Source organism: Thalassophryne amazonica, chromosome 11 (assembly GCF_902500255.1).
Source record: "Thalassophryne amazonica chromosome 11, fThaAma1.1, whole genome shotgun sequence".
Lineage (NCBI taxonomy): Eukaryota > Metazoa > Chordata > Actinopteri > Batrachoidiformes > Batrachoididae > Thalassophryne > Thalassophryne amazonica.
Window position 1 is genome coordinate 20,088,141 of NC_047113.1, and position 23,770 is coordinate 20,111,910.

Below are 23,770 nucleotides of genomic sequence, written 5' to 3' on the forward strand. Positions count from 1 at the left end.
CCTTTGGGTTGGGTCTGGTCTGCTTGAGGTTTCTTCCTCAGAGGGAGTTTTTTTCTTACCACTGCTGCCCTGGGGGTTAGTAGGGTTGGACCTTGATTGTGTGAAGCGCCTTGAGGCAAATAAATTGAAATTGAAATACAAATTCTGCAGAAATTGAGGCCCATCAGATCAGGTGAAGTTTTTCCAGTCTTCCATTGTCCACTTTTAGTGACCTCATGCCCACTATAGACTCTGGTAGCTTCAAGCTTCATTGTGCTATTGTGTTGAAAGATGTTGTTCTTCATACTTTGGTTGTAATAAAAAGGGCTATTTGAGTTTGATGCTTTTCTGTCATGTCAAACCAAGCTGGTTGTTCTTCTCTAACATCTGTCATCAACAAGACTTTTCCTCCCAAAGATTCACTGCTTACTGGATGAAGAAGAAAAAAATATCCTATTTGAAATAATATCGTAAAACAGCACAACCATGTAATGGCAGCAGGAATTTGACTTTCACTGGTGCACTATTCCCAATCTCTGCATCTAAATACTCATACTCGCTTTCTCTGCAGTTGCCAAAATGCAGTCCACCAAAGTCTGCAGGGTGTCCAAATACTTAGTAGGTACTTAGTAGTAGTTGAATGGTACCCAAAGGATCCACTACCTTTGCAGCATGCAGACTAACTACACTATGTTATCCCATGATGCAGCTGGAGCTGGTAACCAAAGTTTTCCTGGAAAATTCAGATGTACATATAAAACTGCCAACAGCATCCAAGGGGCCATGATATTGTACCAATATAAATCAGGAGTAGATAAAAAAGTCTACAGTTGCAAAAATGACATTTTTAGTGATATATGTACTTTGGCGTGTAAGATGGCAGTAAAGATGGCTTCGCTTACGTGTGGTATGTACGACAGTAACGGTTGGGTAGCATATACTAGTTGATGTTAAATACATATTAAGTATTCAGTCACAAGGCTAAAACCACAGGTGATAAGTCATTTACATCTGCATGGACACGTCACTCATCTTCATCAGAGAAAGACGAACACAAGAGTGATCAGATCACAGTTTGACCATAAGACACTAAAGGTAGGAAATGAATGATGATTTGTTTGGTGTTGGTAATGTTTGTTATATATGGCAGTAGTATCAATTGGAGATACAACCAATTATATTCCAAATGAAAAGGAAAATGTCAAAATTGAACAAAAGCTTTACTTTGAACTTGAAAATACCTTTTGTGTACATTAACATTTGTTTCTGGAATGGTTATCAATCTTATTACCTCTACTTCCAATGTTTCAGACTACTAAGTCCTGTTATTGCAGATACAGAACTGGATTGTAAGAAAACTAAATGTCTGACAAGACTGAGATGATGTCCAGTGATCCCACGAGGCACAGACATCAGTTGGATCAGCTAATGTAAAGCCTGGATGTATGTCATTCCTCAAATTAATAAAGCCAAACATCAAGAGGTGTCCTTTGACCTAGAAATGACAGACTGTTTTCTTTCATCTGAGTATGGCATATTCTGTCCATATCTTATTTTCTGGCTTGCCATAGACAATCATAAAAAGTCTTCCATTGGTTCAAAATTAAAGACTCTCTCTGCTTTATAATTGGTTGACATTGTGGCTTAGTGGTTAGCACCAGTGCCTCACAGCAAGAAGGTAGTGGGATCGCTTCCCACTCTTACTGTGTGGAGTTTGCATGTTCTCCCCATGTCTGTGTAGGTTTCCCCCAGGCACTCCGGTTTCCTCCCACAATCAAAACATGCTTATTTAAGGTCTGTTCCTTTCTCTGGCCCTGACCAAGGCAGCATCTCTACATCTGGAGTTGGTCCCTGGGTGCGGGACTGTGGCTGCTCACTGCTCCTAGTAGTTGAATTGTGTCTAAGTGTAATTAGGATGGGTTAATTGCAGATGACAAATTTTGTTTTATATATGTATGTACAATGAAGACACTACTTTAATTGACATAGGCTGTGCCTCAGTCACCATAGACATTCTGTCCCTCCAACTTTAATTAGTGCCATTACTGGCGACGTAAGACTCAGTCTCATGACATCCAAATTCTGGAGAATGTTTAGTGAAATGTAGGACTTTGTCACTGGTGATCACATTAGCATTTTTCTATTATTTTTCTGTTGTGAGAAGGTGTTACAAGAAGATCCTTCTTAAGGCTGGGTATTGATTCAAATTTCAAGAATTGATTTGATTCTGATTCTTAAGATTCAGAATCAATTATTTTGATTTGATTCGGTGCAGGTTAGTGTTACTGAAACAGTTCTTTTGAGCTGCTACCTAGTTATGCAACATATTAATACTGCTTCACAAAATTTAGCCCTCAAAATGCAGGTGATAATCCAAAAAAAAAACAAAAAAAAAAAACTACTGTTTGAATTAATGTACAATCAGTGTGCAGAAATGATCATTTTCCGTTAGACACCTTTGGAAACAGTAATGGCAGCGAATCGATTTAAAATCAGCAAATCGATCTTTTCAACCCAGCACTAATCCTTTTGACTAATTTGTGCTTGTTCTCTGTCTGAGGTCGTGTTGAGGAGAAGAAGACAGACATTCAGTGCGTCATGGATCCTTCCGTTGCCGGCTGTCCACACAGTCATTCAGGGTCCTTCCATGGCTGAGGTGTGGGGGATCTGTGGGAAGCTGTGGAGCTCTAGGGTGTGTGGTGGACTGTTGGATGATTCTCGAGGAAGATGTCTGAGATTGTGTCTACTAAGTCCTGCTTGGAAATGCAGTGTGCGTTGGGCTTTCTGGATGACTGGGGGGATATGTTCTGAAACATGTCCGAATAAGGGCTTTTTTGGAAAAGGGGAATGGAACACCGATTTGTTGTCTGTGTTCTATTGCTGAGACTCTGCGTTTTGCTGTTTGGATGTTTTTTGAGCCATCAGGCTGTGGCCACCACTGTACTAGATACAACATTTCTGTCTTTGCATGTTTGACTTTTTTATGTGTTATTTGTTATTGTTTGTATGGCTAAAGCAGATGGTCATCCCACTGAGTCTGGTCGGCTTGAGGTTTCTTCCTGTCACCAAAAACGCTGTTTTTGAAATTTTGAAAAATGTTTTTCCTTAAAACACTGTTGCCATTGTGCTTGCTCATGGGGTAGGTAAGGTTGGAGCTTACCGTTGCAATGCACCTTGGGCCAAATTATGTTTTGATTTGGTTCTGCATAAATAAATTGACCAGGCTGTTTTCAAGTTTGAGCAGGAGCTGAACAAAAACTTGTATAACTTGGCAGTTGATAAACACCACATGACAGCAAAGACAAGAGGATTGAAGTCCTGATTCGATTTGATTTAACCTTCTTATTTACAATAACGACCTGGTGAAAGTCAAAAGAAAGCCATTGACGTAAAGAGAAAAGATTTACTTCATCTTTCTTCACTTCATTCATCAAAATGCCAGAGGAAGCTGTGGTGTCCTAGTCCTCATGGACCCGGCTGTACACTGATCCTGGCATATTTCTTCCACAGAGGAATCTTTCCCTTCACTAAATTGCTTAACTGTTGGAGCATAAAACCTTTTGGATATTAATATAATAGTAATAATAATAATAATAGAGTCTGGCCTGGAATAACTGTAATTAAATTCTGCAGCAAATTTAAATCGGGCAGACCAACTTAATTTTTTTTAAATTTGCTGTTTTGCATGTTCAAATGAGTGCCAAACTTGTTTCTAATTGGGTTTTAATAAATTAAGTGAGACGTGATGAATCAAATACGCTGTTGGGCTACTTTTATTTATTTATTGTTTTGTGTTGCATTTGACACCATGATTGTAACTCAAATAAAAACAGCGCTTTGCGAAACGTGTAAAAGGTCCAGTAATAATTTTCATGCACACTAAACATTCTTAAAGACGTCTTGCACATTTATTCATTGTGCTGATGTTGAAGAAAATTATAGGGAAGTTCAAATTAGTTCTGATGCTGCTGGAGTCAGACCTCTTGGAATTAATTGAAGGAGTCCTGCTGTGCTCTGGAGCGTGCATGTGCAGGAGCGTAGGCATAAATTTGTGTGTCTGTTTGAATCAGTGCGTGCAGGCAATTTTGTGATACTGAAGCCTTTCAGCCCTCTCAAGGTATCTGTCGTCTAAGAAAATTGCGAGTCCAACAGCAGAGTGTTGGAAGAAAACAGCCAGCCCTTGGAGTGCACGAGGAACCGGCATTTAGAGGAGATTGGTGATGCGTATGGATGAGGTCGTGATAGAGGGAGTGGGGGAGGAGGGTGTTTACGGGCGGAGGGTAGCGAGGCCCGTAAACTGCTTGTGAAATGAAAATGGCTCTTTAGCAGAATCCAGGACACTTGGGCACTGCACTGGATCAATGTCTCTGATTTACTGTCTGAAAGCCTGTCAGAGGCAGAAAAAAAAATGGGGGGGGGGGGGGGGGGTGAAGTTGGAGCTTCAGGAAAGAAGAGACCCTTTAATGGAAGGAGAAAGAGGAGAGGGAGAGTGTCCCTCAGAGAGACGGTGTGAGTGGACAGAATCAGAGGGGTTGCTCCACAAGTCCTCACGGCACAAAGACAAAATCAGTCTGTCACGGCAGCACAGAAGACCAGTCTGGTTTTGTGTAGGGAATCAGAGCGGCCATGTGGACTTTAAAAAATAATAAATAAAACAAAATCAATGGGAGGACACACAGGTCTGACTGAACCTGTACAATCCCACAGAGATCAGCAGGAGAGCGCATGACCCTTTGACCCGACCCACGCAGGAAGAATCGACATTCTGCTGCTTTTTCCTTTGTATTGAGAAAATGATATTGAACAAACTGCTTTCTGCACCTTCTGATTAAGTCCCAGAACTGTTCATTTGTCCTGTCATTTCCTGCTTTTTCTCTTTTATTGGTTTCTTTTTCCGTCTGGCCGAGGCGCCGCTGTAAATTCAGGTGTCACTCACGGTGTTGTTTGTTCTGTCAACACGCGTCAGACTGCAGGAGTGTGTGTGTGTGTGTGTGTGTGTGTACAACATCAGGACCGTTTCTTTGACTTTGATGTCTGAGTCTTTAACGCGCACTCAGGTGGGGCTCAGAGCGTTTTCCTGTCTCCTGGGGACACGGAGCCACTGTGGAGGTGGGTGGGGGGTGTTTTATGTTTATTTTGAGTGTTTAATGTTTTAAAAGGGGCTGGCATAATGAATTATAATCTTTAATGCAGAAACCGATCGATACCACCCAGAAAATAAATCAGCTTTTACTGAGCGCGTCAAAGCCCTTTAATACACTGGGGGAGAGACAGGGAGTGCACGAGGAGGGAAGGGTGCACAGAAAAATAGTTGAGAGAAGGAGGGAAGATCCTGAATGAGGCAGGAGGAGGATGAAATAAGAGGTGGGGGGGGAAAGAAAGAGACATAAAGATGGATAGAAAGAAAGGGAGGAGAGCTGCAGATGAACAGACTCACCTTTGGGTTAACCTCATTGAGTAAAAGCCTGCTGAAAGCACAGCCAGTTTGACAGTTTTGTGATCAGGCGAGGTTGTAAGGTCAGCCTGCCAGCACGCACGCTCTCCCCTTATTTATTTATTTGTTTACTTATTTATTGGTCTCACATAGTTGCATTGTGTTGCTCTGCAACGATCTCCTCCTCTGTGCTGCCTGGAGCAAAATATAATTAATTGAATTACGCTGCCGCTTCTCGATCACAGATCACCTTCCCGCTCTTTCGTCTCCATACCTCCCCGCCCGCTCCGCCTGGAAGAAAGTCCCTGAATTACAGCTTTTATTAACCCAAAGTGAAGTTTGGGAGGTGTGCCTTGATTCTAAATCAGCCAAGAAGGGCTGGAACTCACTCCGGTCTGGCTGGTTTGGCTTCATTTGGTAGCTGCAGCCATTTCTTGCAGAAGTAGAAACAAAAAAATCTAATGCAGCTTTAAGTGTTCAGGATGCGGAGTCTGTTCAGTTGGTGGACTAAGCGGTTTAAGTGTGGTTTTCGGTCGCTCGAGGCTCTTTAGTAAGACAGTCATTAAAATTTGATAGCTCGGGCAAGGACTAGTGAGGGAGCGGAGGGAAGATGCATTCAGGCCACAGACACGGAGAGGCGGTACCGTCGGACGGAGAGAAGATAACGAGAACCCGTCGCTAACAGGGAAGGCGAGAGAGAGGAAAATCTCTTTATAGAAGGCCAAAACATTTAAACGTGATGTGCGCTGATCGTGTTACACGCCTCAGGTGCTCAATAATTAAGCAGCTGGGTGAACTCCTGAGATCCAACGGTGATGTCAGCACACATCCATCATTCATCGATTTAGAAATAAAAGGTGCAGATGGCACTTCATCACTCATTTTGTGCCAAGATTTTCCTTTCAGTCTGTTTTCATGGCGTTTTTATGCCGCTGCTCATTATATACTTCCGGGAACGGAGCCCGCCGAGAAAAATCCGACTTTATTTCAGCCAAGTCAGACTGAAAAGGAGTCAGATTACTGTTTTTATTCATCCATCTTTTCAAGCACTATTTGAGAATTTCTTGATCATGCACCCGGATTTATACGTGGCAAAAAAAATAACCTGCGAAGGTTCTCGCTGCCTGCACCACAGCGTGGCTCCTCAGTTGAAAATTTAAAGGCTTATCCTTGGCGTTTGTCTGTGTGCCTGAGGGCATGTGATTGTTGCGTTGCACTCATAATAAGCCTCTGAGTGACTGGCAGAACCAATATCGTGCTATCACTCTGCCCCGCACTCACTCAGGCGGCTCGGCACGCAGCTCTCATCATGCATGTCAATTCCACAAACACAATGTTCAGAGCCGAGAGAAGGAGCCTGGTTTTTGATTAATGTCGCCATGACAACTACATAATTTATGAATTGTATTAGCAATCCATTTGTCATTTGCAAATCCTAATTCAGACCGTGTTTGGGGATGGGCTGAGAGAGCTACCGGCTGATCCCTCACGTCTCCTTTCCACCGGAAACACCAGGTTTCCTTGTCCTCATCTGCCTGCTTCGTAAGTGGGCCCTTTCAGCTTCATGATGAACTCTGTCTGCTCATTTGGAAGGCAGCGTGCTCACCCCCCCCAAATCAGTTGGCCAGTTGGCCAGCGCCACACTGAAAACGTTTGGTACAGCGTTGGAAGGACTTGACGAGGATTCTCGTTAAAGCAGTGGTGCAGTTCATTTACTGTAAGATCAATGACAGGATTTACACAAGACCCTGGCAATGAAATGGGATTTTCAACCATCGTATGTGTTCCAGAAGCGAGTTGGTTCTCTACATTTATCCTACGGTACACAGCTCAGATCTGGAGGTTACAAAGAGGGTTTATGTTAGATTTATGCATTTATTTTTGGTTCCTGCTTAAATCTGAGCCACAGAGTGATGTCTGAATCTCTAATGTGGAACAACTGTAAAGTCACACTGACATTTAAAATCTACTGCTCAGGCTCTCAACTAGTTTTTGTTCATATTTGTTTTGGATGCACATATACTTTCAGACTGACAATGATTTTATTACATCCACCAAGGACTTAATAAAATCGTTGGTCTTTATTTATTTGCCTGTTAGACTTTTAGCAGTATTATATCAAAACTACTGCACAGACTTTGACAAAATTTCCACAATAGATAGATATTAGGACAGGGAAGACCACTGAATGTTGGAGGTGATCCAGATCTGGATCAAAATTTCACTTTATATAGTTTTTGAAGGATCACTTCAAAAGTAGTTCACAGATTCTCACCAAAGTTGCACCACAGATAGATATTAGGGCATGGAAGACCACTGAATTTTGGAGGTGATCTGGATCCGGAGTGGTGGACATCAGAAATCTCAGATTGGTCTTGTTTTGGCATAATGTTACCATTGTGGACTGCATTTATATAGCACTTTTCCATCTGTATCAGATGCTCAAAGCACTTTACAGTAATGCCTCACATTCATCCTGATGTCAGGGTGCTGCCATATAAGGCGCTCACCACACACCGGGAGCAATAGGGGATTAAGGACCTTGCCCAAGGGCCCTTAGTGATTTTCCAGTCAAGCGGGGATTTGAACCGAGGATCTTCTGTTCTCAAGCCAACACCTTAGCCACTAGGCCATCACCTCCCCCAATCTGTTAAGATTGGGGGAGGTGATGGCCATTCATGGCGATTGCATGGTGATGGCCGTTAAGCTTTTTTAAGAAGTCGTCCTACGTATGCTGTTGGTGTCGGTGCTTAACTCAGTGAAGCATGGCGTGTCCCCTGGACAGGACATGTCCAGTGCAGGTTACCTCCAGAGCCAAGGCCCGTACTAATTTATAGTTAAATGGACTGCATTTATACGAGGTCTGTTAGAAAAGTATCCAACCTTTTTATTTTTTTCAAAAACCTGATGGATTTGAATCACGTGTGCTTGCATGAGCAAACCTTGAACCTTCGTGCGCAGCGCCACATCAAATTTTGCCAGAAACTGGGCGACAGCCAGGTGGAAACCATTCGGATGATTCAGACGGCTTTTGGTGACTTTTCAGTCGTGTGACTATCCGAGAAATTGTGGAAGAGGTGGGCATGTCACAGCATGTCCTGTGAGACTTCAACACAAAGGCGCTTTTGCTCCGCCGTCAGCAGCAGCATGAAATTCACTGCCACTCTTCATATCCAAATCTTCTGTCACAGTGGAATGTACTGAAAAAGTGCTGATGTCCACCTCTTCTGCAATTTCTCGGACAGTCACACGACAGTCCCGCATCACCACAGCGTTCACTTTGGAAATGATCTGGTCATTTCAGCATGTTGATGGCCGACCGGAGCGTGGCTCGCTCTCCACCGTTGTGCGGCTGTCTTTAAACCAGTTGTACCGCTCCTTAATCTGTGTGATGCCCATAGGATCACACAGATTTTCCTTGATATGAAAATCCGCCGAGCGCACAACACATGTCCTCACACAAAGGCTGCTTACCAGAAAATGATGCAATCGACAGGCGTGAAAAAGTTCACGCATGCGCACGAAGGCTCAAGGTTTGCTCATGCAAGCACACATGATTCAAATCCATCAGGTTTTTGCAAAAAATGAAAAGGTCCGATACTTTTCTAACAGACTTTGTATAGCACTTTTCCATCTGCATCAATCAAAGTGCTTTACAATTATGCCTCACATTCACCCATTCACATAAACACACACACCCTATCCCAATGCTTAACCACTAAATTATCATCTCCCCAACATGATACACATAGTGTCTAGCGCAGCGCGACCAGGAATCGATCCCAGATTGGCAGATTGGAGGTCCAACTTTTTATCCTGCTGAGGTACCTGTTCTACATGGACCAAGCGTAACTGGACAGTTGACAGCTGAGCTATTTTATACTTCAGTCTGTTATTCCCTCATTAAAAACCTCTGAGATTCAAGTGGACTACAAATCAGTCATTACTGAATGGTAGTGGATTTTAAATCTGGCAAATGTGAGCCTAGATTTGGCATGGGATGACCTGTATACCAACCAAAAACAAATTATCATATGCATACTGCATTATGCCCAAATCCAAACCTGAGGTGGGTCTTGCAGGTGTACAACAGGAACATCATTTATCTCAGCAAAGATGTTTCTGTGAAGGCTCTCAGTTGTCCAGGTGGTTTCCATAGTAGAGAAGCTTGAATCTTCAACTGGGCGCAGAAACTTCCTCAGCTAAAATTCTTGTTCTGGTAGTCTGACTTCTGTCTTGACTCTTGTAGAGAAGAATAACAGAAGCCACAAAAGCTGGAGTTTTAAACCTAACCAGACCCCTCCTACCGAGTGGCAGACTGCTATTGGCTAGTGACTAAACAATTGCTCTAATTAGCACCTATTGTGCTGTAGTTAGCACCCTCCTAATGACAGGGCAGCTGTCCCTCCTAACGATGGGACTGACGGCTCTCTTGATGACTCTCCTGATGACGTGAATGACTCATTACCATGAACAAAAGACTGAAACTGCTTTGACCTGAGTACTCCATTGTAAACAGGGGAGAAAGCGTGTCTCAGACCCCCTCCCTGGTTAAGGCCAGGTTTCAACTGTTTCACATACAATGCCTCCTTCACTCCTCTCTCAAACCATTTCCTTTCTCTGGCTAAGATTTTAACTTCCTTGTCCTCAAACGTGTGGTTAGTGTCTTTAAGGTGGAGATGAACTGCAGACTGAGGTCCACCGGCACCCTCTCTGCGGTGCTGGTATAGCCTTTTGTTTAACGGCTGCTTAGTCTCACTGATGTAGTGTTTGTTACAGTTTTCCTGACATCTCATAGAATACACTACATTGCTCTGTTTGTAACTAGGGATCCTGTCCTTAGGGTGAACTCATTTCTGTCTCAAGGTGTTAACAGGTTTAAAGTACACTGGGATTTTGTAAATCATCAGCAAAGATGATCATCTTTCACTGCTGTCAGAGGGGCATGAAAAGTTCTACATTGCAGTCGCTGTCTGAGGTCTGAGTGATCGGTGGGTGGATACACCTACTTTTGGTGCAGTGACCCGGTTGGTCGGGTTGCTGAGGGAAGAGCAGCTTGTGTGGTGAACCTGCTGGTGTCAGATATGAGACTCAGGCACTCTTTAGACAGCTCGTCTGTTTTCTGTGTTTGTGCCGTCTGCAGTATGTGATATCTCTGTGAGGGAGAATTTTACTTGTAGCTTCACTCTGTGATTGACAGCTGCTCCAGAGGTGACAATCCTCCAGTCATAGGTGATTTCAGAGTGACCACTAGCACCGACAAACCTGGATGGTATCAGTCCCCACTGATCTGGTAACAAAATTGTTCATAGACTGGCGCCTTCCTACTTGGCGGACTTGGTTAAGCCCTACGTACCTGCGAGGCCTTTGCGTTCGCAGGGCGCAGGGCTTCTGTGTGTTCCGAGGATGAACAAAAAGTCTGTGGGGTATAGAGCCTTCTCCTACCGTGGTCCGGCTCTTTGGAATGATCTACCTGCTGTTATTCGGCAGTCTGACACGGTGGAGATTTTTAAATCAAGACTGAAGACCCACTTTTTTAGACTGTCTTATCATTAATTTTTTAATCTGTTTGTGTTTGCTTTGTAATTTCTTTTTATTCTACTGTGTTTTATCTTTTAACTGTGCTTTTCTTGCTTTTAATTTTGAATTTAGATTAATTTGTGTTGTTGTGAATTATGTGAAGCGCCTTGGTGCGACTTTGTCGTGATTTGGTGCTATATAAATTAATAAATTAAATTAAAGCTGCCTCGTGTCAGCTGTGAAACAATGTTCAAACTAAACCTAATTTACTTGGAACTGAGCTACAGGTAGTCCACCTTCCATTCCTGAGCCACTTTCTAATCTGTACATTTATTTCTGGTCCCTTCTATTTGAGTCAACAGGCCTTCACTTTTGCATCACAGTGTTTCTTAGGTGATGTTCCAGATTTCTTAATATGTGTCGTGCAAAATTTGTGATATCCTGTGAAAAATTCTACTTTTAACTGAGCGAACCAACTTACAAGAAGAGGTGATCAGAGAGAACGCTGAACCTGTAAAAGTTTAGGGAGGATGAGATGAAACACTTCAACTGCTCAACTTTAAAGCTCAGCAGACAGTTACAAGTTTTGGTTTTTTTTTTGGTTTTTTTTTTTACTTCCACAAGCTATGTTCTGTTTGGGTTCTTTCCCTTTTCCACTTAATTACAAAGTTGATACATATATGATGTTCCTGAGAAATTTACTTTCATATTCCACGTTCCCTCTAAGTGTCTATGATGGAGCGGCTTGCTGTGGCACTGCTGTGCACGGGTTTACACCGTGCACGTCGAGCTCTATAGAGGTGCTTTGATTCCCTCACATCAGAAAATAAATAATTTGAATAAAAAGGAATTTATTCATCTTCAGTATATTGAGAGAGTTTGAGATTGAATACAGTCCAGCATATAAAACACCTACGACATATAAAACAGTTTTTCAGGAGAGAGTGGGCTGTCGTTCTTTCTCAGGCCGTCTTCGTGTCGTCACTGGCGTGCTGATTGTCTGGAAGAAAAGATCACACTCGTGAATGCAGTTTTACTTTTAAAATGTATGTTTTGTGAGCTGTTGCAGATGTGACCAACTCTGCCAGGATGGAGTTTTATTTTATGATCACAATTTTTATTGGAGTGAACACGATAGTCACTCCCCTCACAGGTGTTTATTAAAATTAAAGAAATTATAAATAATTCATTCTGCCTGAAAGGTTCTGCAACTGATGATTACATTCAGAGTAATACTTTACAGTAAGGGTACATTAACCCTCTGGGGTCTGAGGGCATTTTTTGGACAGTTCACTCGCCTGGCATAAATGTTTTATTATTGCTGTTAACAGGTCTCCCTAAGAAAGGAAAAAGTAAAGCGGAAACTTTTCCACACACATTTATTCAAAACGCACAGCAAACTATCAAACAACAGTTTTGACACTTTATAAAGGTAATTTGAGGTCTTATGTGAAAGACTGTACAACAAAAAGGTTCAAACAATAAACACAAATGCACATTTTGAACAATATATTGAAAATGGTCTATGCGTTTTGTTTGTCTCTTCTCAAAGCAATTTATGTCTGCTAATTACACAAAGGTTACATCACAAACTTCTACTTCTACTGTGTTTTGGAGTGTTCTGAGCAGCCCTCCCCCTCGCTCCATTGATATGGTAAACAGTGCTTTACGCCGAGAAAGCAACAGAGCTATCCAGTAACATTCACATGCAAACTAGTGGGGGCAATCCTGATAGTTATACACTCTTTGTTTGAGCATGTGAGATTGTCATCAGAGGCTCTCCGTCTGCTCCCTCTGCTTTCACTGATCACTGTACGTAATGGCGCAGGGCGCACTGGAGACCAATAGTATGTACTCATTGGAGCACCCAGGGGGCTATTCAAACAGGCCAACTAGCAACATAACACTCCAGAAAACGATCTTTGGCTTTTCACGTGAGGTAACTCTGCCCTACGATTGGATTTTGGAAAACCATGTGACGGTGAACCAATTCCGATTGGACAGTCACATTGCGCACGTCATCATACAGCTTCTATGAGGAGTACAAAGATGGCCGATGGCTGGCTCGAAAGTCCGCGGAGTTAACTTTTCAGCAAAAAAAGTACGTTTCTATCTCATATCATTAAAAATTTATTTATAATTTAGTAAAGCTTGGTCTTAGCCGTCGTATACAATGGCATGGGCCCCACAGGGTTAATGATATTAATTAATGGAGTAATAGGTATTAACTAACAGTTAAGAGATAAACTAATGTGTCTGGTAATTTCTTAATGGTTCAGGTTAGTGAATGCAGTAGTTTTAAAGCAAAAAAAAAGCATCAATTAACGACACAGACTGCTGTCAGACAGCCATAAAAGGTGCTGCAGACTGCCTGATCTCCAAATGTCTGGATGGCAAACACGGGACCAAAGCGCTGTGTTCCTCACGCACATGTGTGCATGAGTGCACGTGTGTGCATAGCAGACGTGCGCTCCGTGCACACTCGTGGGGCTGCAATTATCACTAACCATATGTGTGTGTATGCATAACGCTACATGGGCCACGAAGCGCACACGGTACCAATGGACAACTTCGCTCAAAGTTTGCTGGCAGTTGGGCCATGCAGTCCCTCAGACAGCGCGCCTTTCCAGGGAACCTTCTTTTTTCTTGTTTGCCCACTTCAGGAGCACAACACAACTCTGGACACCGCGATGGTTGGATTATCACATGGACTTAACTTTTTTCTTTTGGGTGGAAGGATTTTAACCACAGGCTGCTGTCCCGGCTTCATGCCCATGTGCGCGCTGTAAAACACTCCTGGACCATTGTTGGAGGTGAGATTCATGTTTATTAATGGTGTAATTAAAGGTATTATTAAAGGTGATCATTTATTACAGCATTAGATCTGTCCAGCTCCGAGCCTGACGCGTGCAATGAGCAATGAGGCGTAACTGCGCACGACAGAAAGGCACACAGCTGCCAGTGTTATATGCAGTTATGATGGAGATAATATTCACATTATTTACGTCGCCCATGGGAATGAATGCACAAATATCTGTAATGTAAGGTCTATTGTGGATATAACAGCCTGTTCAGATTTGCAGCTTTTGGTTTGATAGCCACTGTTCACATTCACTGTACGTGATAATAAGTCATAATTATTATCATGATGAAGCATGCTACATACATTTAAACAGTTCCTTTGCGCTCCAGGGGGTGGACATTATTATACATGGCACGTGCAGGTCATACCGGCAGGCTTTGCGGTGTCAGATTCATTTTGTTTCAGATCCCATTTTGCCACCATAAGAATACTTAAATTGCGGTCAGATGGTCCTCAGATTGCACATGGACCACTGTTGGATAGGTGTCTGATCTCGACCGCGCCCAGAGAGTTTTGAACATGTGCACCATACTCGGGCCGCCAGCGTATTTTGACCAATTGTGTTGACTTCCACCGATGGCTGTCAGAACATTTTGGAACTAAAATCCGACACTTTTCAGATGTGTGCCGATTCATAATTCCCATGCCACTCTGCGTGATTCCAGCTATGTGTGACGGGGGTACAACCCCTGGCAAAAATTATGGAATCACCGGCCTCGGAGGATGTTCATTCAGTTGTTTAATTTTGTAGAAAAAAAGCAGATCACAGACATGACACAAAACTAAAGTCATTTCAAATGGCAACTTTCTGGCTTTAAGAAACACTAAGAAATCAAGAAAAAAAGATTGTGGCAGTCAGTAACGGTTACTTTTTTAGACCAAGCAGAGGAAAAAAAATATGGACTCACTCAATTCTGAGGAATAAATTATGGAATCACCCTGTAAATTTTCATCCCCAAAACTAACACCTGCATCAAATCACATCTGCTTGTTAGTCTGCATCTAAAAAGGAGTGATCACACCTTGGAGAGCTGTTGCACCAAGTGGACTGACATGAATCATGGCTCCAACACGAGAGATGTCAGTTGAAACAAAGGAGAGGATTATCAAACTCTTAAAAGAGGGTAAATCATCACGCAATGTTGCAAAAGATGTTGGTTGTTCACAGTCAGCTGTGTCTAAACTCTGGACCAAATACAAACAACATGGGAAGGTTGTTAAAGGCAAACATACTGGTAGACCAAGGAAGACATCAAAGCGTCAAGACAGAAAACTTAAAGCAATATGTCTCAAAAATCGAAAATGCACAACAAAACAAATGAGGAACGAATGGGAGGAAACTGGAGTCAACGTCTGTGACCGAACTGTAAGAAACCGCCTAAAGGAAATGGGATTTACATACAGAAAAGCTAAACGAAAGCCATCATTAACACCTAAACAGAAAAAAACAAGGTTACAATGGGCTAAAGAAAAGCAATCGTGGACTGTGGATGACTGGATGAAAGTCATTCAGTGATGAATCTCGAATCTGCACTGGGCAAGGTGATGATGCTGGAACTTTTGTTTGGTGCCGTTCCAATGAGATGGCTGTCATTACATCATCAATAAATGCACACGTTTACGTTGATATTTTGGACACTTTTCTGATGTTTAAGGATGATGAAATCATTTTTCAAGAAGATAATGCATCTTGCCATAGAGCAAAAACTGAAAACATTCCTTGCAAAAAGACACATAGGGTCAATTTCATGACATAGGGTTAATGTCAACGAGCAGATGTGATTTGATGCAGGTGTTATTTTTGGGGATGGAAATTTACAGGGTGATTCTATAATTTATTCCTCAGAATTGAGTGAGTCCATATTTTTTTCCTCTGCTTGGTCTAAAAAAGTAACCGTTACTGACTGCCACAATCTTTTTTTCTTGATTTCTTATAGTGTTTCTTAAAGCCAGAAAGTTGCCATTTGAAATGACTTTAGTTTTGTGTCATGTCTGTGATCTGCTTTTTTTCTACAAAATTAAACAACAGAATGAACATCCTCCGAGGCCGGTGAGTCCATAATTTTTGCCAGGGGTTGTATTAGCATTTTATTATGATATAATCTTTGTCTTTTTCCAATTAATTGATTTCTTGTCTATTAAATATCTGAAAACAGTAAAAACAAAATAAAACAATAATATGTGGGAGACAGTGTTGCTATATGTCTTTGTCTATCTGTTGAGTGATGTTTAATGCTTTGTCTGTGTTGTATTTATTTGTGATGTTTGATGTTTTTATATGTGTTATATTTATCTGTGTCTAGGGACTGCAGATGCAAATTAGCCTAAGGCTAACTCTGGTGCAATGCATCAAATGGTAACATTTATATTTTAATTGCACATGGTCCCTTTTAAATAAATTTAATTGATTGACTGACACTTGTTTGATATAAAACTATTTTCTCAACTTCTTCATTTATTCATTTTCTATACCCGCTTACTCTAATTCACTTGAAACTATGTTATAAATTGTTTTGTGCCTTTTCAAACCAATCAGAATGAGCTAATATCTGGTATGAAAATGCTTTTGTCTCCAACACTTACTTACTTATAAAATTAACTTATGTCAAACTAAAGATTACTCAAAGAATGCAAACTTCTACCAACACCCAGCTGTGCTGTTTAAGTCCTTAACGGAGGTAAAAAGCCAGCAGGCATTGGGCGAGAGGCACGCTGACAGCCCGACACACATCCACAGACAAACACATTCACCTTTAAGGTCAATTTAGAGTCACCAATTCACCTAAACTACATGTGTATGGAACTGGGGAGGAAGGCGGAGCACCTGGAGGGAACCCATGCAGACACAGGGAGAACATGCAAACTCTACACAGAAAGGACCGAGTCTGAAATGAACCCTAGAACTTCTGTCTATGAAGCAACAGTGCTAACCACTAATCCACGGTGACACTCACATACAAACATTAATTTAAAAATGATCCTGGATTTGCATTTGCCTTGAAATCTAATCAGCTCTTTGACTCGAGGCTATTGTTCAATTAAATAAAAATTAATTTGTGTTTTTTCAGACATCCTGCTGACAGAAACAAGACGGAGGCAAAAAAAAAAAAAAGAACAGAATGCTGCAAATCTTCATATTTGAGAAGCTGAATCAAATCAGAACGTGGCTTTTTTGGCTTGTTGTTTGATAAATAACTACAATAAATCAAAGTAACGTGTTGCCCGTGGGGATCCACGGGCTGTAGATTGGGTAGTGTTTATAAAATAGGTAGCTGATATTTTTTCAAGGGTGGTAATAAATTAAGCAAAGCTTGTATGAGTTGGAATGGCGTGTGAGTCCAGTTTTTAGAACCTTAGACCTCAACAAATTTTAGAAGAGGAACTCAACCCTTTTATTTTCTGTTATGCAATTTTGTAATGTTAATTTGCTGTTTTAATGTATTCATAAATTGTTTAGGTTCTTGTTATCATATACACACAGTTATTATATCACTATTATTATTATTATTACGTCTATTTTGTCATTTGATTTTTAAATGGACCACAATGGAAATACAACCCTATTTCCAATGAAGTTGGGATGTTGTGTGAAATGTAAATAAAAACAGAATACAATGATTTGCAAATCCTCTTCAAACTATATTCAATTGAATACACCACAAAGACAATATATTTAATGTTCAAACTGATAAACTTTACTGTTTTGTGCAAATACTATTTTATTTATTTATTTATTTAGTATTTGCTCATTTTGAAATGGATGCCTGCAACACGTTATTTACATTTCACACAATGTCCCAACTTCATTGGAATTGGGGTTGTAAATAAACAGCTTGATACTGCAGTATAGAACCCCCACCTAACACTACAGGCCATAAACTACAGGATCTAAAAATCATATACACAGCATATAGATAGAAAATTATGAACTGTGTACATCCTGTACCATGCTGCATCATGATTACTGTATCATTAACCACCTAGTGATGGGGTGGTGTGCTTGAAATATAAATGTGATTCACTGTTTTGCAGGTATCTTCATTTAAACCACAACTGATTTTCTTAAAGCAAAAGCCAGGCCAAAAACTGACCTGTGTTTTCAACATCCTTACAAACAGTGGCAATATGTGGTTATGCTGGGTTCTGGTGAAAATATTTTCTTTGCAACCACCCCAACTCCCAACCTCCATGTGGGCACGCGTGCGCGCGCACGCACACACACACACACACACAGTCTCCACGGAGAAGTTCTCCATGTAACTAAGCACAAAAATATAGCATCAAAAAAAAGTCTGTGGTGTATTCAATTGAATATAGGTTGAAGAGGATTTGCAAATCATTGTATTCTGTTTTTATTTACACTGTACACAACATCCCAACATCATTGGAATTGGGGTTGTAAGTGTTTTCACTTTCTTCTGTCATCCATATATTTTAAATAAGCTTTATGTTTTTCTGCATTCTGCTGCAAGCAGGTGCTTTTAATTTGTTACTCACTCACAAACAGAAATGGTGGTGGAAGACATCAAAAGCAATTCTCTTTTCCCTCATGGTAACAACAACGTGACACTTAACTAAACTGACTAAACCAATTGAATAACAAAAACACAACAAATCATAACACTAACAACACTGTTAAACTAACATGAACCACAATAATGGCCCCTTCACACATACCCTTCACAAAACAACATGAAACAGTTCAAAATCAGCGCATGAAACATCACGCACAAAACATTGTGCCGATGGGCAGGTGTGCAGGAACTTGGTGCGAGAGTTCGTCCATGTGCCGGTGTCCGTCGAGCAGGAACAGTGCCAGGTGCAGCACATGGCGCCGCTTATGTGGCAGAAATAAAAACCAGCTGGTACATGTGGAACCACATCTCACCACTTATGTGGAATAAATAAAAAAATATAAACCAGCCGGTACCTGTGGGACCACATCGCGCGCTTATTAAAAAAACAAAAAAAAAAACAACACACACCACCTGGGACGCGAACTCACATCTTTCAAAACCAGTCAGAGACTTTACCACTGAGCTACGGAGCTGTTCTTTGAAAGCTGCGGGAAGCTGCCTCATATCAGGAAGGACATGAAAGTATTACCAAAAAATTAAAATCACACACCATATAAAAACACCACATTTATCAAGCGAGCAATACAAAAACGATCCACCTGTTCATCTGTAGATGACCCATGGTCACTGACATACAGTCATGAAATGACATGAATGAGAAGCAGTGTGCTCTGATCATGTCCACATCTACTGGTCAGGTGTGTCCAGTTGGCCACGCGTGTTCTGCCCGACACGCCTGTCTTGTGGATGGCGCACCACAGCACAGACACCGTGTCATGTGGAACAGAGCTCACATGGGTGACGTAACGGTCAGATCGTCCGCTGTGTGTTCTGATCCGATGGTCTGTTTCAACCTGGTGGTGTCAGGATGTGAGGTTGCTCTGTTTTGCTTTGTTTTGTCTTTATCTGTTTGGTTGCTCTCCTGTTTGTTGCTCTCCTCTCTCTAAAATTAGAAAGGTCTTGTCTCAGAGTGATGCTGAAAAACTAATTCATGCATTTATTTCCTCTAGGCTGGACTAGACAGACAGAGACAGATACCCTCTCTACTTTTAAGATTAGGCTTAAAACTTTCCTTTTCGCTAAGGCTTATAGTTAGGGCTGGATCGGGTGACCCTGAACCATCCCTTGGTTATGCTGCTTTAGACGTAGATTGTGGGGGGGTTCCCATGATGCACTGTTTCTTTCTATTTTTGCTCCGTATGCATCACTCTGCATTTAATCATTAGTGATCGATCTCTGCCCCCCTTCACGGCATGTCTTTTTCCTGGTTTTTTCCCTCAGCCCCAACCAGTCTCAGCAGAAGACTGGGGCAACTGTTTGTTGTGATTTGGCGCTATATAAGAAAAAAGTTGAGTTGATTGATTGACTATTGTAATTCATTATTATCAGGTTGTCGTAAAAGTTCCCTGAAAAGCCTTCAGTTAATTCAAAATGCTGCAGCTAGAGTACTAACGGGGACTAGAAGGAGAGAGCATATCTCACCCATATTGGCCTCTCTTCATTGGCTTCCTGTTAATTCTAGAATAGAATTTAAAATTCTTCTTCTTACTTATAAGGTTTTCAATAATCATGTCCCATCTTATCTTAGGGACCTCATAGTACCATATCACCCCAATAGAGCGTTTCGCTCTCAGACTGCAGGCTTACTTGTAGTTCCTAGGGTTTGTAAGAGTAGAATGGGAGGCAGAGCCTTCAGCTTTCAGGCTCCTCTCCTGTGGAACCAGCTCCCAATTCAGATCAGGGAGACAGACACCCTCTCTACTTTTAAGATTAGGCTTAAAACTTTCCTCTTTGCTAAAGCTTATACACTCAACAAAAATATAAATGCAACACTTTTGGTTTTGCTCCCATTTTGTATGAGATGTGCGTGCTGTAAAACACTCCTGGACCATTGTTGGAGGTGAGATTCATGTTTATTAATGGTGTAATTAAAGGTATTATTAAAGGTGATCATTTATTACAGCATTAGATCTGTCCAGCTCCGAGCCTGACGCGTGCAATGAGGCGTAACTGCGCACGACAGAAAGGCACACAGCTGCCAGTGTTATATGCGGTTATGATGGAGATAATATTCACATTATTATTTATTGTGGGCAGTCTAAGGCACACCTGTGCACTAATCATGGTGTCTAATCAGCATCTTGATATGGCACACTTGTGAGGTGGGATGGATTATCTCAGCAAAGGAGAAGTGCTCACTATCACAGATTTAGACTGGTTTGTGAACAATATTTGAGGGAAATGGTGATATTGTGTATGTGGAAAAAGTTTTAGATCTTTGAGTTCATCTCATACAAAATGAGAGCAAAACCAAAAGTGTTGCGTTTATATTTTTGTTGAGTGTAGTTAGGGCTGGATCAGGTGACCCTGAACCATCCCTTAGTTATGCTGCTATAGACTTAGACTGCTGGGGGGGTTTCCATGATGCACTGAGTGTTTCTTTCTCCTTTTGCTCTGTATGCACCACTCTGCATTTAATCATTAGTGATTGATCTCTGCTCCCCTCCACAGCATGTCTTTTTCCTGGTTCTCTCCCTCAGCCCCAACCAGTCCCAGCAGAGAACTGCCCCTCCCTGAGCCTGGTTCTGCTGGAGGTTTCTTCCTGTTAAAAGGGAGTTTTTCCTTCCCACTGTCGCCAAGTGCTTGCTCACAGGGGGTCGTTTTGACCGCTGGGGTTTTTACGTAATTATTGTATGGCCTTGCCTTACAATATAAAGCGCCTTGGGGCAACTGTTTGTTGTGATTTGGCGCTATATAAATAAAATTGATTGAGTGATTCCTCTGTGTGATCTTTTTCTGTGTCTCTCTTGGTGGTGGGTATGTCTCTGCTTTCTGGACCACGCCCCCGTTCTGGGCTCCTCCACGCGCACCTGCTGTCAATCTGCTGCTAATCACCGGGATATATATATATACTGCTCATTTTGCTCTGCCTCTTTGCCAGATTGATGCGCCCTGTGCCTTCTCTCCAGCCCTCGGTTCTGTATTCCTTTGTTCTGCCAGCCTCATTGTGTTCTCAACCTCCAGCCTGTTTATTCTGATCTCGTCTAAGCCTGATGTTTTTGTACTGCTGCTGTGTTTTTTGGACTGCCTTCCCTTGTACCGACCTCTGCTGTTTTCTTCACTAAAGTCTTTCAATCAGAGCTACCTGAATGAGCCTCGCATTTGTGTTCAAACCATACATCCTGTCAGGTGGGCTATCAGTGTCCGCTCTGTGCGCACGCTCGCTTGCTGCAGCTTGTCACCACCACACCGAGATATGTTTTTATTCATGTCCCCGTAAACACAGCAATCAGACACACGTGCCTCACAGTGGACAATTGTTGGTCCATAACTGTCCAAACACATTAGGTGTTGTCCAGCTGGTATGTCCAGAATGACAGATCACCACAGCTACTTCTGTCAGAAGCCACGCCTCCCATGAGTGGAGCGCACACACCCACGTGTCAGAGTGTGTTTTTGCAAAGTCACAAACGTTTGTCTATGTGGGAAACCTAGACAAATTTCACAGCATTACGACAGCGGTCGTCTGCAGCCTGCTGCCGTGTGAGGAGTGCGTCTGGCCACACATTTTCTAAGTGCCATGCGAGCGGTGTCAGATGTTTGTGTGTGTCACACTCTGTTTTTCAGGCACTTGTGTGCGCAAATAGTTGTAGCAACACGTGTACCAGGTGTTGGCAACAGGGACGAAATTACACGGTTTGCACACAATTCCTGCATCATGCGCACTAAGTGTGCACTTCGTCCAAACTTTGCACTATGTGTGAAGGGGCCCTAACATTTAAAACCCCAAAACCTTGAACTCCCATGGTGCATTACAGTCCAATGTCCATTGTTTACTAGTTAGCTAAAATAGCTAATTTTTCCAAAAATATTAGTCCTATCAACTTTCTGTTTTGGCACCATTCAGCCTTGACCCAAAATACATAAGCCTACCAAACGACAAATGTCAGCTCTCCCCGTTTCTGCATGATCAAACCCATACGCATGCACACGCACAGAGGGCACTCGGCTATTATAATATAGATGCTCTGTTATCTTATATATAAATATATTGACTGATTAATCATTTGGGTACAATTATTAAATAAAACAAATCTGAAGTGTAACATCAGATATATTTTTGCCCTTTTTTCAGAAAATGACCTGTTAAAAATGAAGCTTCTGATTATCTCACATATATAAATCTTTACCTTTCCCTCCATCCTGCTCAACACTCTCCTGGCTGGTCAGCGGTGCGTCTGCTGCCTGGAGAGCATTTGTTTCACTTTGCTCTCCGTCCCATGCCACAGTGGCATTGTGCTGGCTGGATCGCAGCCATGTGCAGGGAGGAGTCTTTTGATCACCAGGACTGAAGGACTGGGAAAGACCAGATCCTCCTCTGCCTAAGCCCAATCCCCAGCCATGACGGGAGCCCAGTTTCCGGCGGCCCCCAGAGCCAGGACGCGTGGCTGGTGTCCCCGGCCCTGAAATATCTGGCTCTGCATGAGCTGGAGCTTTTCTCGAGGGAGATGGGGACACTGGAGCACTGCAGAGGTCTGTAAGCAGCAAGAAAGGAATTAAAGCATGAGAGACGGTATTATTTTAACCACATGTTCACAACAGATGGCACTTAACACTAAAAATCCATTAAAGGTGATGGCATGTTAACATCAGTAAATCGTCAGCTTATTCATTCGTGGATGCACACACAGACCTTGTACAGTGATTAACTCTACACAGCCATTGCTAAGAGTATAAGTATTATTGGCATCTATGCTGCATTATCCAGTCAGGCCAACAGCTTGGACTAATCTGCTGCATAGATGGACCCAGTTGTTCCCAGTGTGGGTGCTACAGCACCCTGAGGTGCCATTAGGACTGCCTCTGGATGTGCAAGATGTGATCATTATTCTTTTTCACTGGCTGAGTAAATGGTGTTTCAACACACATTAGAAAACTAGGCCACAGTGCAGAGAATGAATAACTTTAATTTTTTTTACAATCCTATATTTAAAATATTGTTAGCAATCAAGCCTCTGAGTGCTCTACTCGTGACGGCATTATCTTAAGTTATTCCATGAGATTGAACTGGGTAGCCAACCAGTGACTTAAAAATCCATTCTACACTCAAAATACCTATAAAATAATGCTAGCAACCTACTTTTTTAATTGTCTACAGTGGGGCCAAAAAGTATTTAGTCAGTCTGTGATTGTGCAAGTTCTCCTACTTAGAAAGATATGAGAGGTCTGTAATTTTCTTCCCCCCGTCTGCATATACAGTAATGGTAAATGCCACACTGGCAGAACCATTTATGAACATTAATACACATATATGAAATTTATTCTTGCAAGACAGAAGGTATGTAGTGCATGAGTGAGCGTGGTGTGTGTGTGACCCCCATCCGCTCTTCCCAATCA

The 23,770-nt window shown here is 42.0% G+C and overlaps 1 protein-coding gene across 1 annotated transcript in view; it reads right to left on the reverse strand.

Annotated features, from left to right (window-relative positions):
• Positions 1-11,771: 11,771 nt before the first annotated feature.
• ccdc88b (coiled-coil domain containing 88B) overlaps positions 11,772-23,770 on the reverse strand; it is a 194,701-nt gene continuing 182,702 nt past the window's right edge. The window contains 2 exon segments of the mRNA XM_034181407.1: positions 11,772-11,933; positions 22,564-22,908. Of these exon segments, the coding sequence (XP_034037298.1) occupies positions 11,896-11,933; positions 22,564-22,908 (383 nt within the window). The 3' untranslated portion in view covers positions 11,772-11,895.